Below are 16539 nucleotides of genomic sequence, written 5' to 3' on the forward strand. Positions count from 1 at the left end.
AAAAGAAAGGGACTGAGAAAATATTTGAAGAGATTATAGTTGAAAACTTCCATAATATGGGAAAGGAAATAGTTAATCAAGTCCAGGAGGCACAGAGAGTCCCATACAGAATAAATCCAAGGAGAAATACACCAAGACACATATTAATCAAACTGTCAAAAATTAAACACAAAGAAATCATATTAAAAGCAGCAAGGCAAAAACAACAAATAACACACAAGGGAATCCCCATCAGGATAACAGCTGATCTCTCAGCAGAAACTCTACAAGCCAGAAGGGAGTGGCAGGACATACTTAAAGTGATGAAGGAGAAAAACCTGCAACCAAGATTACTCTACCCAGCAAGGATCTCATTCAGATTTGATGGAGAAATTAAAACATTTACAGACAAGCAAAAGCTGAGAGAGTTCAGCACCACCAAACCAGCTTTACAACAAATGCTAAAGGAACTTCTCTAGGCAAGAAACACAACAGAAGGAAAAGAACTACAATAACGAACCCAAAACAATTAAGAAAATGGGAATAGGAACATACATATCAATAATTACCTTAAATGTAAGTGGACTAAATGCTCCCACCAAAAGACACAGACTGGCTGAATGGATACAAAAACAAGACCCATATATATGCTGTCTACAAGAGACCCACTTCAGACCTAGAGACACATACAGACTGAAAGTAAGGGGATGGAAAAAGATATTCCATGCAAATCGAAACCAAAAGAAAGCTGGAGTAGCAATTCTCATATCAGACAAAATAGACTTTAAAATAAAGACTACTAGAAGAGACAAAGAAGGACACTACATAATGATCAAGGGATCGATCCAAGAAGAAGATATAACAATTGTAAATATTTATGCACCAAACATAGGAGCACCCCAATACATAAGGGAAATATTGACAGCCATAAAAGGAGAAATCGACAGTAACACAATCATAGTAGGGGACTTTAACACCCCACTTTCACCAATGGACAGGTCATCCAAAATGAAAATAAATAAGGAAACACAAGCTTTAAATGATACATTAAACAAGATGGACTTAATTGATATTTATAGGACATTCCATCCAAAAACAACAGAATACACATTTTCCTCAAGTGCTCATGGAACATTCTCCAGGATAGATCATATCTTGGGTCACAAATCAAGCCTTGGTAAATTTAAGAAAATTGAAATTGTATCAAGTATCTTTTCCGACCACAATGCTATGAGACTAGATATCAATTACAGGAAAAGAGCTGTAAAACATACAAACACATGGAGGCTAAACAATACACTACTTAATAACGAAGTGATCACTGAAGAAATCAAAGAGGAAATTAAAAAATACCTAGAAACAAATGACAATGGAGACACGATGACCCAAAACCTATGGGATGCAGCAAAAGCAGTTCTAAGAGGGAAGTTTATGGCAATACAATCCCACCTTAAGAAACAGGAAACATCTCGAATAAACAACCTAACCTTGCACCTAAAGCAATTAGAGAAAGAAGAACAAAAACATCCCAAAGTTAGCAGAAGGAAAGAAATCATAAAAATCAGATCAGAAATAAATGAAAAAGAAATGAAGGAAACGATAGCAAAGATCAATAAAACTAAAAGCTGGTTCTTTGAGAAGATAAACAAAATTGATAAACCATTAGCCAGACTCATCAAGAAAAAAAGGGAGAAGACTCAAATCAATAGAATTAGAAATGAAAAAGGAGAAGTAACAACTGACACTGCAGAAATACAAAAGATCATGAGAGATTACTATAAGCAACTCTATGCCAATAAAATGGACAACCTGGAAGAAATGGACAAATTCTTAGAAATGCACAACCTGCCAAGACTGAATCAGGAAGAAATAGAAAATATGAACAGACCAATCACAAGCACTGAAATTGAAACTGTGATAAAAAATCTTCCGACAAACAAAAGCCCAGGACCAGATGGCTTCACAGGCGAATTCTATCAAGCATTTAGAGAAGAGCTAACACCTATCCTTCTGAAACTCTTCCAAAATATAGCAGAGGGAGGAACACTCCCAAACTCATTCTATGAGGCCACCATCACACTGATACCAAAACCAGACAAGGATGTCACAAAGAAAGAAAACTACAGGCCAATATCACTGATGAACATAGATGCAAAAATCCTCAACAAAATACTAGCAAACAGAATCCAACAGCACATTAAAAGGATCATACACCATGATCAAGTGGGGTTTATTCCAGGAATGCAAGGATTCTTCAATATACGCAAATCAATCAACGTGATACACCATATTAACAAACTGAAGGAGAAAAACCATATGATCATCTCAATAGATGCAGAGAAAGCTTTTGACAAAATTCAACACCCATTTATGATAAAAACCCTGCAGAAAGTAGGCATAGAGGGAACTTTCCTCAACATAATAAAGGCCATATATGACAAACCCACAGCCAGCATCGTCCTCAATGGTGAAAAACTGAAACCATTTCCACTAAGATCAGGAACAAGACAAGGTTGCCCACTCTCACCACTCTTATTCAACATAGTTTTGGAAGTTTTAGCCACAGCAATCAGAGAAGAAAAGGAAATAAAAGAATCCAAATTGGAAAAGAAGAAGTAAAGCTGTCACTGTTTGCAGATGACATGATACTATACATAGAGATTCCTAAAGATGCTACCAGGAAACTACTAGAGGTAACCAATGAATTTGGTAAAGTTGCAGGATACAAAATTAATGCACAGAAATCTCTGGCATTCCTATATACTAATGATGAAAAATCTGAAAGTGAAATCAAGGAAACACTCCCATTTACCATTGCAACAAAAAGAATAAAATATCTAGGAATAAACCTACCTAAGGAGACAAAAGACCTGTATGCAGAAAATTATAAGACACTGATGAAAGAAATTAAAGATGATACAAATAGATGGAGAGATGTACCATGTTCTTGGATTGGAAGAATCAACATTGTGAAAATGACTCTACTACCCAAAGCAATCTACAGATTCAATGCAATCCCTATCAAACTACCAATGGCATTTTTCACAGAACTAGACCAAAAAATTTCACAATTTGTATGGAAACACAAAAGACCCCGAATAGCCAAAGCAATCTTGAGAACGAAAAATGGAGCTGGAGGAATCAGGCTCCCTGACTTCAGACTATACTACAAAGCTACAGTAATCAAGACAGTATGGTACTGGCACAAAAACAGAAATATAGATCAATGGAACAGGATAGAAAGCCCAGAGATAAACCCACGGACATATGGTCACCTTATCTTTGATAAAGGAGGCAGGAATGTACAGTGGAGAAAGGACAGTCTCTTCAATAAGTGGTGCTGGGAAAACTGGACAGGGACATGTAAAAGTATGAGATTAGATCACTCCCTAACACCATACACAAAAATAAGCTCAAAATGGATTAAAGACCTAAATGTAAGGCCAGACACTATCAAACTCCTAGAGGAAAACATAGGCAGAACACTCTATGACATAAATCACAGCAAGATCTTTTTTGACCCACCTCCTAGAGAAATGGAAATAAAGACAAAAATAAACACATGGGACCTAATGAAACTTCAAAGCTTTTGCACAGCAAAGGAAACCATAAACAAGACGAAAAGACAACTCTCAGAATGGGAGAAAATATTTGCAAATGAAGCAACTGACAAAGGATTAATCTCCAAAATTTATAAGCAGCTCATGCAGCTCAATAGCAAAAAAACAAACAACCCAATCCAAAAATGGGCAGAAGACCTAAATAGACATTTCTCCACAGAAGATATACAGACTGCCAACAAACACATGAAAGGATGCTCAACATCTTTACTCATTAGAGAAATGCAAATCAAAACTACAATGAGATATCATCTCACACCAGTCAGAATGGCCATCATCAAAAAATCTAGAAACAATAAATGCTGGAGAGGGTGTGGAAAAAAGGGAACACTCTTGCACTGCTGGTGGGAATGTGAATTGGTACAGCCACTATGGAGAACGGTATGGAGGTTCCTTAAAAAACTACAAAGAGAACTACCATATGACCCAGCAATCCCACTACTGGGCATATACCCTGAGAAAACCATAATTCAAAAAGAGACATGTACCAAAATGTTCATAGCAGCCCTATTTACAATAGCCCGGAGATGGAAACAACCTAAGTGTCCATCATCGGATGAATGGGTAAAGAAGATGTGGCACATATATACAATGGAATATTATTCAGCCATAAAAAGAAATGAAACTGAGCTATTTGTAATGAGGTGGATGGACCTAGAGTCTGTCATACAGAGTGAAGTAAGTCAGAAAGAGAAAGACAAATACTGTATGCTGACACATATATATGGAATTTAAGAAAAAAAAATGTCATGAAGAACATAGGGGTAAGACAGGAATAAAGACACAGACCTACTAGAGCATGGACTTGAGGATATGGGGAGGGGGAAGGGTAAGCTGTGACAAAGTGAAAGAGCGGCATGGACATATATACACTACCAAACGTAAGGTAGATAGCTAGTGGGAAGCAGCCGCATAGCACAGGGAGATCAGCTCGGTTCTTTGTGACCGCCTGGAGGGGTGGGATAGGGAGGGTGGGAGGGAGACGCAAAAGGGAGGGGATATGGGAACATATGTATATGTATAACTGATTAAATTTGTAAAATAAAATAAAAAAAATCTAAAAAAAAAAAAAAACACAATGAGGTATCACCTCACACCCATCGGAAAGGTCATCATCAAAAAATCTACAAACAATAAATGCTGGAGAGGGTGTGGAGAAAAGGGAACCCTCTGGCACTGTTGGTAGGAATGTAAATTAATACAGCCACTATGGAGAACCGTATGGAGGTTCCTTTAAAAACTAAAAATAGAACTACCATGGCCCAGCAATCCCACTACTGGGCATATACCCTGAGAAAACCATAACTCAAAAAGAGTCACATACCACTATGTTCATTGCAGCACTATTTACAATAGCCAGGACATGGAAGCAACCTAAGTGTCCAGTGACCGATGAATGGATAAAGAAGATGTGGTACATATATACAATGGAATATTACTCAGCCATAAAAAAACGTAATTGAGTGACTTGTAGTGAGGTGGATGGACCTAGATTCTGTCATACAGAGTGAAGTAAGTCAGAGAGAGAAAAACAAATACCGTACGCTAACACATATATATGGAATCTAAAAAAAAAAAAAAAAAAAAAAGGTTCTGAAAAACCTAGGGGCAGGACAGGAATAAAGGCACAGACCTACCAGAGAATGAACTTGAGGACACAGGAGGGGGAAGGGTAAGCTGGGATGAAGTGAGAGTGTGGCATGGACATATATACACTACCAAATGTAAAATAGTTAGCTCGTGGGAAGCAGCCACATAGCACAGGGAGATCAGCTGGGTACTTTGTGACCACTTAGAGGGGTGGGAGAGGGAGGGTGGGAGGGAGACACAAGAGGGAGGGGTTATGGGGATATATGTATGCATAGAGCTGATTCACTTTGTTATAATGCAGGAACTAACACACCATTGTAAAGCAATTATACTCCAATAAAGATGTTTAAAAATAAATAAATAAAAAATAAAGTTGCTGATCAAAAATTCCCTTCACCAAAAAGCCTGAATATTCAGTTAACTTTTTTTAAGCCGCCTAAACCTCAGACAGATAACCATTTGGTATATCAGCACCTTTTAAAAATGCAATGTCTCTGTAAACTGTAAGACTTGAGTTGCTCATACACCGTGTTTATGACTCAGAGCCAATGGCCTCCTAACACCTAATAGAGATCATCAGCCATCAGAGAACAATGATGGGCCATCATCTATGAAGGGCTCCTTGTGTTTCCTGTATTTTACATAACTTATCTCACAGAATCCTCACTCCTGGTGCTGAAACGTGATTAAACCATATTATATAAGGAAATCAAGCTCAGAAAGGAAGAGACACTTCCTAAATCACATCTCTTGGTAACAGATGGGGCTGGGATTTGAATCAGGTTCTGATTCCGGTTGTATATTTACTAAGGGAAGGGCTGAAAAAGACTAGAGCCCTGTGGGGGGTAGAGAACACAAAAGAAGTAGTGAGAAGAGCAACCTTGGTGGCTTCCCAATTTGCCTGTGGCATTTGGTGCACTCAGGGCGCCAGGAAGCATGCCTGGGCTTAGCCTGAGACCCAGACTGGAGGTGGTACCCACCACAGCCGTCAGCATTACAATCTGCGCAGTTCCAAGTGACAAATTCCTGATTTGGACACAACTACAAAACAGGTTTTTGTGTGCAGGCCTGGGAACCATCCCACAATTTAAAACCCGATCTCTTCATAAAGTGGTTCCCCTCACCTAGAGATTGTCATACTGAGTGAAGCAAGTCAGACAGGATACGATATCACTTACCTGTGGAATCTTAAAAAAATGTTACAAATGAACTTATTTACAAAACAGAAATAGACTTACAGATGTAGAAAACAATCTTACGGTTACCAGAGGAGAAAGGGAGGGAGGGATAAATTGGGAGATTGGGATTGACATATACACACCACTATATATAAAATAGATAGCTAATAAGGACCTACTGTATACCACAGGGGACTCCACCTCAATATTCTGTAATGGCCTATATGGGAAAAGAATCTTAAAAAGAGTGGAAATATGTATACGTATAACTGCTTCACTGTGCTGTATAGCAGAAAGTAATACAACATTGTAAATCAACTATACTCCAATAAAAAAATAAATAAACAATAAAGTGTGTCCCCTCTGCGTGTGATGATGGTAAAGCAGAAAACATACGCCATGTCCCTAGAACAGGAAGTCAGCCTCAACTCCTCAACTTTCTGAAAAGGAGGCTTAGAGTAAATTTTCTCTTCCCTACTTTTGGAGATCAGTTTCTCTTCCCTACTTTTGGAGATCAGTCAGAACCGGAAGATGTCAAGAGCCATCTCAAATCCTACACAAATTACATGTATTCATTCTTACAGCTTTTTTTGTAGAATAATGTAAAGTCTCAAGACAAATTGGAATGGGTGACTAAATCATTCTGTGGACAAAATCCTCTTGAGGGTGATAATAACAAGCAGAGGGGGAGGAATTCATGGAACAAGCAAGCAACATCTGCTTTTGTCTAACCATACTTCTCGCTAGCAGCACTTGCTTATTAAGTAAGTATGTGAGCCAACCCCATAAAGAACTATAGATCACTGCTCATGACAACACACAGTTATAACATAAGGTTCCACTAGGAACTAACACACATTGTACTGGCTTTTATACATAATTAATCTACAAAGAAAAATGCTAACTGCTAAGTGCAACTAAGAGCAACTTCATTAATACTTGGAAATTAGGGACTTCCCTGGTGGCACAGTGGTTAATAATCTGCCTGCCAATGCAGGGAACACGGGTTCGAGCCCTGGTCCGGGAAGATCCCACATGCCGCGGAGCAACTAAGCCCGTGTGCCACAACTACTGAGCCCGTGTGCCACAACTACTGAAGCCTGCGCGCCTAGAGCCCATGCTCTGCAATAAGAGAAGCCACCGCAATGAGAAGTCCGTGCACCGCAACGAACAGTAGCCCACGCTCGCCACAACCAGACAAAGCTCGTGCTCAGCAACAAAGACCCAACGCAGCCAAAAATAAATTAATTAAGTAACAAAAAACTTCTAGCTAATGGAGGCTTAAAAATGTAAACATTAAAATAAAACAAAAACAAAATCCCAAAACCCATATGCTACCAAAAGGCAAGGAAGGAAGGCAAATAAAAAGAACATAGAGCCAATAGAAAAAAATAGAAAGCACTTAATAAGATAGTAAATTTAAACACAAGTCACATGTACATTGACTAAATAATCCAATTAGAAGGTGAAGATTTTCAGACTGGATTAAGAAAAAAAATCAGCCATCTACTACTTATAAAAGACATCTAATATAAGGATACAGGGACTTCCCTGGTGGTCCAGTGGTTAATACTCCGTGCTTCCAACGCAGGGGGCCTGGGTTCAATCCCTGGTTGGGGAACTAAGATCCCACATGCCCTGCAGCACAGCCAAAAATGAATTAAAAAATATATATATATATACACACACACACACACATATATAGATAGACAGATAGATAGATGGATACAGAAAGGTTGAGAGTAATATGAAAAAGATAACCATATAAACATTAGCCAAATAAATCTGCTGCAACTATAATGATGAAGCAAAGAGCAATTCTGGAGATACAAACATTTCATGATAAAATGTTCAATTCACCAGAAATATATTACAATGATAAATGTATATATTCCTAATGATACAGCCTTAAAACATATAAAACAAAAATTGGAAGTATTACAAGGACAAATAGTCAAAATCACAATTATGGTGGAAGAATTGAACACAAGCAGCAAAGTTAACCACTGAACATAAATAAAGCATTTATCCAGCAACTGCAAGGCACATTATTCTTCTCAAGCACAACATGTAACATTTACAAAAATTGACCATCAACAGGGAATAAAACAAATCTTACTAAATTTCAAAGCACTGAAATCATATAAATATGGTTATGGTTTCTAACTGCAGTAAAATAAATACCAAAATTTTTGAAAATTAAGAACTATATATCTAAATAACTCAAGATAACATGAAAAAAAAGATCAGAATGGAAAAAAAACTATTTTGAGTGAAATAACCACCAAAACACTATATATCAAAACTTAGCAGTGAAGTGCAGGTTAATAAGCCATGCTTAGAGGGAAAAATTATCTAGAATAAATATACTAGAAAATAAGGGTGAATATCAACAAACTAATATCATTTTCAAAAGCTAGAAAAATACCAATGTATACTCAAAGAAAACAGAAAGAAGGAAATAATAAATGGTAGATATTAATGAAGTAGAAAATAAATGTAAACAGAAAAGGTCAACAGGTCTAGAAGCTGATTCTTTACAAAACTGATAAATTCCTAGAAAGACCGATTAAGAAAGAGAAGGCACAAATAACCAATGTCAGGAATAAAAAAGGGGGCTATCACTGTACATCCTACAGACATTAAAAATATGAGAATATCATTAACAAATTTATGCCAATATATTTGAAGATCTAGGATGAAAAAGATAAATCCTAGAAATAAACAACTTATAAAACTGACAGTAAAAGAAAAATTTTAAACATTTGAATAGCTGTCATACCATTCAACAAACCCACAAAGAACAGTTGAAGGCCAGATAACTTCACCTGTGAGTTTTGCCAATGTGTCAAGGTGAAACAATACTGTTATCACATGAAGTCTTCCAGAAAACAGAACAAAGAGTGAGCACTCCACAACTTATTTTTAAGGCCAGTATAATCTTGATACCAAAATTTGACAAGGGTATTGTGAAAAACAAAAATTATAGGAAAATTCTTCTAATTTATCAGGGTGCAAAAATCCTAAATAAAAGATTAGCAAGTGATATTAAATAAACACATTAAAAAACCCCAATAACATGTCACAGCCAAGTTGGATTATTTTATATACACAAGTTTGATTTAACACCTGAAAATCAGTTGATATGTCACCACACTAACAGAATAAAAGAGAAAAAATCATATGATTACTTTAATAGATACAGAAAAGCATTTGAAAAAATTCAGGAGCCATATATAATTAAAAACTTTTATCAAACTAGAGATAAGAATTCCCTTTAAATGAAAAAAAATTATCTACATGGTGCAGCCATTGTGGAGAACAGTATGGAGATTCCTTAAAAAACTAAAAATAGAGTTACCATATGATCCAGTGGACTATATGGTCCACTCCTGGGCATATATCTGGAGAAAACTATAATTTGAAAAGATACATGCACCTCAATGTTCATTGCAGCACTATTTACAATAGCCAAGACATGGGAGCAACCTAAATGTCCATCAACAGATGAATGAATGAAGAAGATGTGGTACATATATACAATGGAGTATTACTCAGCTACAAAAAGAATGAAATAATACCATTCACAGCAACATGGATGGACCTAGAGATTATCATACCAAGTTAAATAAGTCAGACAGAGAAAGACAAATATCATATGATATCACTTACATGTGGAATCCAAAAAAGTGACACAAATGAACTTATTTACAAAACTGAAATAGACTCACAGAAATAGACTCACAATAGAAAACAAACTTATGGCTACCAAAGGGGAAAGGAGGGCAGGGATAACTTAGGAGTTTGGAGTTAACATATAAACACTACTAAATATAAAATAGATAACTAACAAGGACCTACTGTATAGTACAGGGAACTATACTCAATATCCTGTAATAATCTATAAGGGAAAAGAATATATATATATATATATATATATATATATATATATATATAGCTGAATTACTTTGCTGTACACCTGAAACTAACACAACATTGTAAACCAACTATACTTCAATTTAAAAAAATCTACAAAAATCACCATAGTTGATGAACAAATGATAAATGTTGAAAGTCTTTCGAGACCTCAAAAGGGAAAAGGATACGTACAATCAGCACTTCTATTCAACACTGTACAATCTGCCTGTGCAAAATGACAAAGAAAAAACTTTTTAAGCATAAAGATTAGAAAAAAACAAATTTTTCAGATGATATGATTGTGTATGTAAAAAATACATAAGAATCTACAGAAAATTACTAGAATTCATTTCATAAGTTAGCTAGGCTCTGGATACAAAGTCAATTTTTAAACAATTATATTTCTATCGGTTAGCAAAAAAAGAATTAGAAAATAAAATTTTAAAAAGGAAACAATACACAGCAGAGTAAAAAAAAATACCTAGGAATAAATCTAATACAAGATGTGAAAGACGTTTACAGACAAAACTATGAAACATCATTGAAAGAAATTTTGAAAGCTCTAAATAAATAGAGGCATATACCATGTTCATGGACCAGAAGATTCAATATTATAAAGATATTAATTTTGCCCAAATTTATTAATAAACGCAATGTGATCTCAATCAAAATCCCAACAGTTTAAGTCTTTGTTGTTGCTGTTGTTTTGTTTTGGTGGAACTTAATAAGCTGATTCTAAAATGTTGCATAAATGATAAGAAACTCTTAAAGAACAAAATAAGAGGACTTGATCTAATGAATATAAACTCCTATTATAAAACTACAGTGTGGTATTGGTGCAAAAATATTCTCATAGACGAAAGGAATAGACTAGAGAGCCCAAACACATATTGGGACACTTGAATTATGAACAAGGTAGCCCCAGAGAGCAGTGGGAACAGAACGGACTTACCAGTAAATTACACTGGGATAACTGGATGTCCATAAATTATTTTAATTTAAAACTTTAACCCCATCTCACACAATATGCAAAAATTAATTCCCAGTGAATTGTAAATATAAATTTGGGGGTTAAAACTGAGAAGTTCCTAGAAAAAAATATAGAAGACTATGTTTATAACCTCAGAGTAGGAAAAGACTTATTGAACAGAACACAATGAAACACTAACTATAAAGGAAAACGGAATCTGTAAAGGACTTGGTTATTAAAATTAAGAACCTCTTTTCATCCTTAAGAGAGTGAATAGGTAAGCAACAGAATGAAGATTGTCCACACGTACGACCAACAGTGAGCTCATATCCAGAATATATTTTTAAATACCTACAAATCAGTAAGAAAAAGACACACAACCCAATGACAAAGGGGACAGGACACTTGAACAACCATGTCACAAAATATTGCAAACGGCCAATAAACATGAAAAAGTGCTCAACCTCATCAGTAAGGAAAAAGCAAATTAACTTCACAACGTGATATTGCTGCAAAACCACCAGAAACGCAAAAATTACAAAGACTGACAATGTTGGCAAGGATAAGGAGCAAGGGAAATTCCCATATGCTGTGGGTGGGAGTATGTTGGTACAACTACTTTGGAAACCAGTTTGGTATTATCTACTACAGTTGATGATACACATAACCTATGAGCTAGCAATTCCTCTCCTGGGTACAGACCAAACAGAAATGCCTGCCCACAGGCACCAAGACACACAAACAAGAATGATGACGGCCACCTTATCCATAGACCCCAAATGGACCATCCAAGGTCCTCCAACAGAACAGTGGATAAATGCGGATAAATGATTGTGCTATACTGATATAATAGTTTTCCGCACAGCATAGGGAAATGAAAAAACTACAGCCACAAGCAACAACATTCATAAATATCACAAAGCAAAGAATCCAGACACATGTGAATACATACTCCATTATTCCATTCATTCCTTGCTCAACAAGACAGGCGAAACCAAAATATTGTGTTTAGAGATAGGCGCTTTGTCGGAAAAACTGTAAAGAAAAGTGAGGAAATGTTTACCAAAAAACATCAGGACAGGTTTTCTGTTTTTTACCTTTGGGCGAGGGTGAGTAGTGATTGGGAGAGGGTCACAAGAGGGGATTCTAGGGCACTGGCGGTGTTCCAATTTTTATCCTTGTGTTGGTTACAAGGTGTTGGTTACAAGGTGTTACCTGTGATAAGTCACTGCACTCTGCATCTCTATTATGTGCACTTTTTTGGATGTGTATGAAATCTCAGTTAAAGGGGGTTAATAAATAAATCAAATGCATCTACAATTAAAAAAAAACTTCATTGTGTCAATACCCATGTATATTGCCTGGAATCAAAAAGAGAATAGCTTGAAAAGCGGCGGGGGGGGGGGGGGGGGCAAGTATCCTCATTGTGGCCCATTATTTTTTACAGCTTTTGTGCTAACATCTTACCAAGCACTGTGAACCACTGAGCACTCCTGACCAGTTCACAATGAGTGGGTTTCCCACTCATCCATAATCCATTCGATGAGTGGACGATGGTGCACTGGTCCAGATAATGCACATTATATAAAGTCCTGAGATCTTCCAGAAGATCTCCAATAACAGATACCCAACACTTGCTCTTCCCTCCTCTCCTCACAGGCCAATCTTTTTCTTTCTTCAGTTCTCAGCTCCAGGGTCACTTCTACAGGGAATCCTTCCTTGCACCTACCCCTACCCGGAATGGGGTAACGTCTCCTTTTGACGTTAGTGATGGTCATTCTCAGTTTGTCCCCACCTCCCAGATCCACCCCTGGGAGGCTGATCCCTAGGCACTAGATCACCAGGACAGTCCATCCAGCCAGGTTCTACTGGGTTCCACAGAGGAGAGGCAACGGCAGTAGCTGGGAGGTGAGGAGAAAAGAGAAGTCGGACATGTCCTCCCCACCCTCTTTTGCTGTGGTCTGTGTTCCTAGGGGTGGCCGCTTCTCTGGAGGCCCAAACTCTTGCAGCAGCATCATTCCTGCCACCTAGAACAGCTCTCCACTGCTGTGCCTTTCACTGGTCCTGGGAAACCTGCCTTCATCTAAGTTGTCTTTTCACTAAATTCTCTTCACTTGAACTAGGTTGGATTCTGTTTTCTGCCGGGACCCTGCGGAATGGAGATTTTATATTAATTTATAGGATAATTTTATCAGCATCTGTCTTCTCCTGCTAGGCTGTGAGCTTCATGATACTGGCACTTTAGAAGTTACCAACCAATATTTTAAATGATATAGTGAGTTAATGAATGCATGAATGAGCCCACATTAGAATTAGAGTATACTGTACATTGTACAAGGATTTCTAAAATGCCCCTCATACATTTGATGTGGCAATCTGAGCAAACATTTTTCCTATGTTGGTTGAAAATAGCCTTTGTTGGCAGGAATATTTTTACTCATTTCAATGATTTCAATTATTCTAGCGATAAGTGCAATAGCTATGATTTCTCAATTAAGAAGCTAAGTTTATCTGAAATGAGTCATCGATGATGAGATTCCAAGTGGACTGCAGTTAATTACAGCTCTAAGAGTCAGTAGGAATGCAATAAAAAAGTTAACTAGAAAAAGAAGGCTCTGCATATCTTATTTTTTAAAACCTATTGCAAATGACTCTAGAAAACAAATACTTAATAGTTGACAGTGTGGGAAGGGTTATCTCCAGGCAGGAAATGTTCTTGTTAATACAATAAAGTATCTACTCTACATTGTTGCTTTAGACTTAAAGGACAATCTGGGCCATATACCAATATTAGATATGCAAGTTTCATATTAATGTACATAGTTAGACAACTTCTACAAAATGAACTGGAAAATACTGGTTCTAGGCCACTAATCAGAATTTCTGGAACACAATCTGGAGCTCTGCAGATTCCCTTCTTTTATGGTAGAAAAAGTGCAGAAAAATCAGATTATCTAGAGGCGACCTGATGTGCAAGCAAACTAGTAGATGCTCTACAGTGTGACACTTGAATTTCACTCTTGAGAAAACTAGTTCATAAATTAGAATCACAACTAAATACACACTATATCAAGAAGTTTGAGTTCATAGCAGGGCATTTTGAAAGCAACAATTTACCTAGCATGCAAGCTCCTGGTGAGGGATATATTCTGAACTCTGCAGAGGTCAAGGTTCATCTGTTTTCTACAATATCTTTCCTGGTTAAACCTCTCCTGTTTCTTCTACTAACTTTTTCGTTCTAAAAAGCATCCCAGTTCTGTTCATTCTAACCAAGAGGGAGAGGGGAAGGTCCAATTTCTCTAGTATGGTATGAATTCAAGATTATCTGTCATCTCCCACCATGCAAACTAGTTACTTAATAAAAGAAGACCTTTCTAATATGGCACTACTTGGGACAGGCACCTGATTTTATCATGTGGAATGATATGGCATGGTTTTAGTAATAGTTACAATATTAACAATACCTTGTGAGGGGGTTTGGGGAAGAGACTGAGTTAAAATGATTAAAATGCAGTTATACTTCTGATTCTTTTTATAACCAGACAACTTGCTTTGTTATGCCTAATTAGATACAACAAAATTCCTTTTCCTTCCTTTTTCCTTTTCTCTTCAGGCGTAACTAACATAGGAAATGACCACACCAGCTCCTTACTGATTGCTTCCCTGGAAACAAAAGAGCATTTTCTACCTGATCCTGCCATTACCAAAAGAGAATCAAGTAAAAATTAACCGCCCTTCCCCTCTCTTGTCCATATAGAAAGCAATATTTTTTAAAAGGGGGAGAGGGGAAGTACCGCATTCAATTCCTAAGGACTGATGCTCCCCCCCTCCCCAGACTCCCTCATCTCCATTATCATAAACATCACCCACTTATGGGGCGCCCGGTACACGAAGGGCCCCATCGCCTGACAGGGTGAGAAAAGAAGCATCTCTTTCAGTCTGAAAATTACGACTCCTGATGCTTTCCACGCAGAAAAGCGGGGCGGGTCGCCCAGCCCCAAGGGACAGGGCGGCGTCTCTCGGGTGCCCGCAGCCCAGGGCGGCGGGCGGCGCCGCAGCTCCCGGCCCCCCTCCCGCAGGGACCGGCCGCGGATCCTTACCCGCCAGTCCGCCGCCGCCGCCTCCATCGCCCGCATGCCCCTTCCTCCGCTGCAGGATGAAGTAGGGGTTGGCCCTCTCCGTGATCCACAGCGCGTTGGCCAGCAGCACCTCTTCGGGGTTCACCCACATGTTCCCGGGCGCCGCGGGCGCACGCACAATGGGGCGGCAGGTCGGGTCCCGCGCGCACCGGCGCGCACTCCCGGGCACACGCGCGCCCACCCGTCCGCTCGCCAGCCCGCCAGCTAGGTGCGGCGGCGGAGAGCGAATTCACCAGGGGGCGGCCCGCGGCGCCCGGGTCACAACAAAGCCCCCGCGGGCGGCCGGGGAGGATGGCGAGGACGCGGGCACCGCGAGCAGCATCCTCTCCCTGGCGCCGCCGCCTTCCGCGAGCCCGCGGCCGCAGACGCCCAGGCTCTTCGCTCCGCAGCCCGGCCGGGGCCCACGGTGGCGGGAGGAGGAGAAGGAAGGGGAGCGGGAGAAGGAGGAAGTGGTGTGGCTCAGTCCCGGGATCCGGCTCGGCGCCCGGCCGGGCTGCGGGCGCCGCCAGCTGATTCGGCCCCGCGGGTCGGGCAGAGCTGGGCTGGGACGAGGCTGCTCCCACAGCGCCCACCCAGGGTCCGAGCCGCCTCCGTCTCTAGCAGCTCAGAGCCCTCGAGGTCACCGCGCGTTAACACTTCGCGTCGGGGCCGCTCGCACCCTCGGCGAAGCCCAGCTCCCAGCTGGAAGGACGATCCGGACACTGCGAATGAATGACGACAGCGCGGCTCACTAGGAGCGAGCCCGAGTGACACCAGCTTCCACGGACGCGAGTCCTCCCCGGGCCCTGCGCGCCGAGCCGGGCCGCAGCGGCTGGCTTTGGGGGAACCTACTGGGGACCGGGTGGTGAGCACTCGGCCCCACGCCCATCCCAGCAGGGAGGACCTCGGTGGGTGGGTGTGAGTGTGTGTGTGTGCGCGCGCGCGCGCGCGCTCTGTGTGTGTTTATGGTTGACGCTCGGTAGGCTAGCGCCACCCCTCTTCCCAAGAAATGTGTTTCAAGGTTCCAGACTTGGAGCTAGAGACCCGGGTCGGAAGTGGACGCAGCCAATGGTTGTCGATGTTTTTGTTTCCTGCATCCCTGGGGCAAGTCATGCGCCAAACGTGTCACCGCCTGTAACCCCGCCCCCTCTGCATTCCATGGTAAT

General features: G+C 39.8%; 1 protein-coding gene across 1 annotated transcript in view; it reads right to left on the reverse strand.

Moving 5' to 3' along the window:
• Positions 1-16298, reverse strand: part of TBC1D9 (TBC1 domain family member 9) — a 109301-nt gene extending 93003 nt beyond the window's left edge. The window contains exon 1 of the mRNA XM_060115713.1: positions 15356-16298. Within this exon, the coding sequence (XP_059971696.1) occupies positions 15356-15485 (130 nt within the window). The 5' untranslated portion in view covers positions 15486-16298. The remainder of the gene's footprint in view (positions 1-15355) is intronic.
• Positions 16299-16539: the final 241 nt, after the last annotated feature.

Source organism: Mesoplodon densirostris, chromosome 1 (genome assembly GCF_025265405.1).
Source record: "Mesoplodon densirostris isolate mMesDen1 chromosome 1, mMesDen1 primary haplotype, whole genome shotgun sequence".
In the NCBI taxonomy this organism is placed as follows: domain Eukaryota; kingdom Metazoa; phylum Chordata; class Mammalia; order Artiodactyla; family Ziphiidae; genus Mesoplodon; species Mesoplodon densirostris.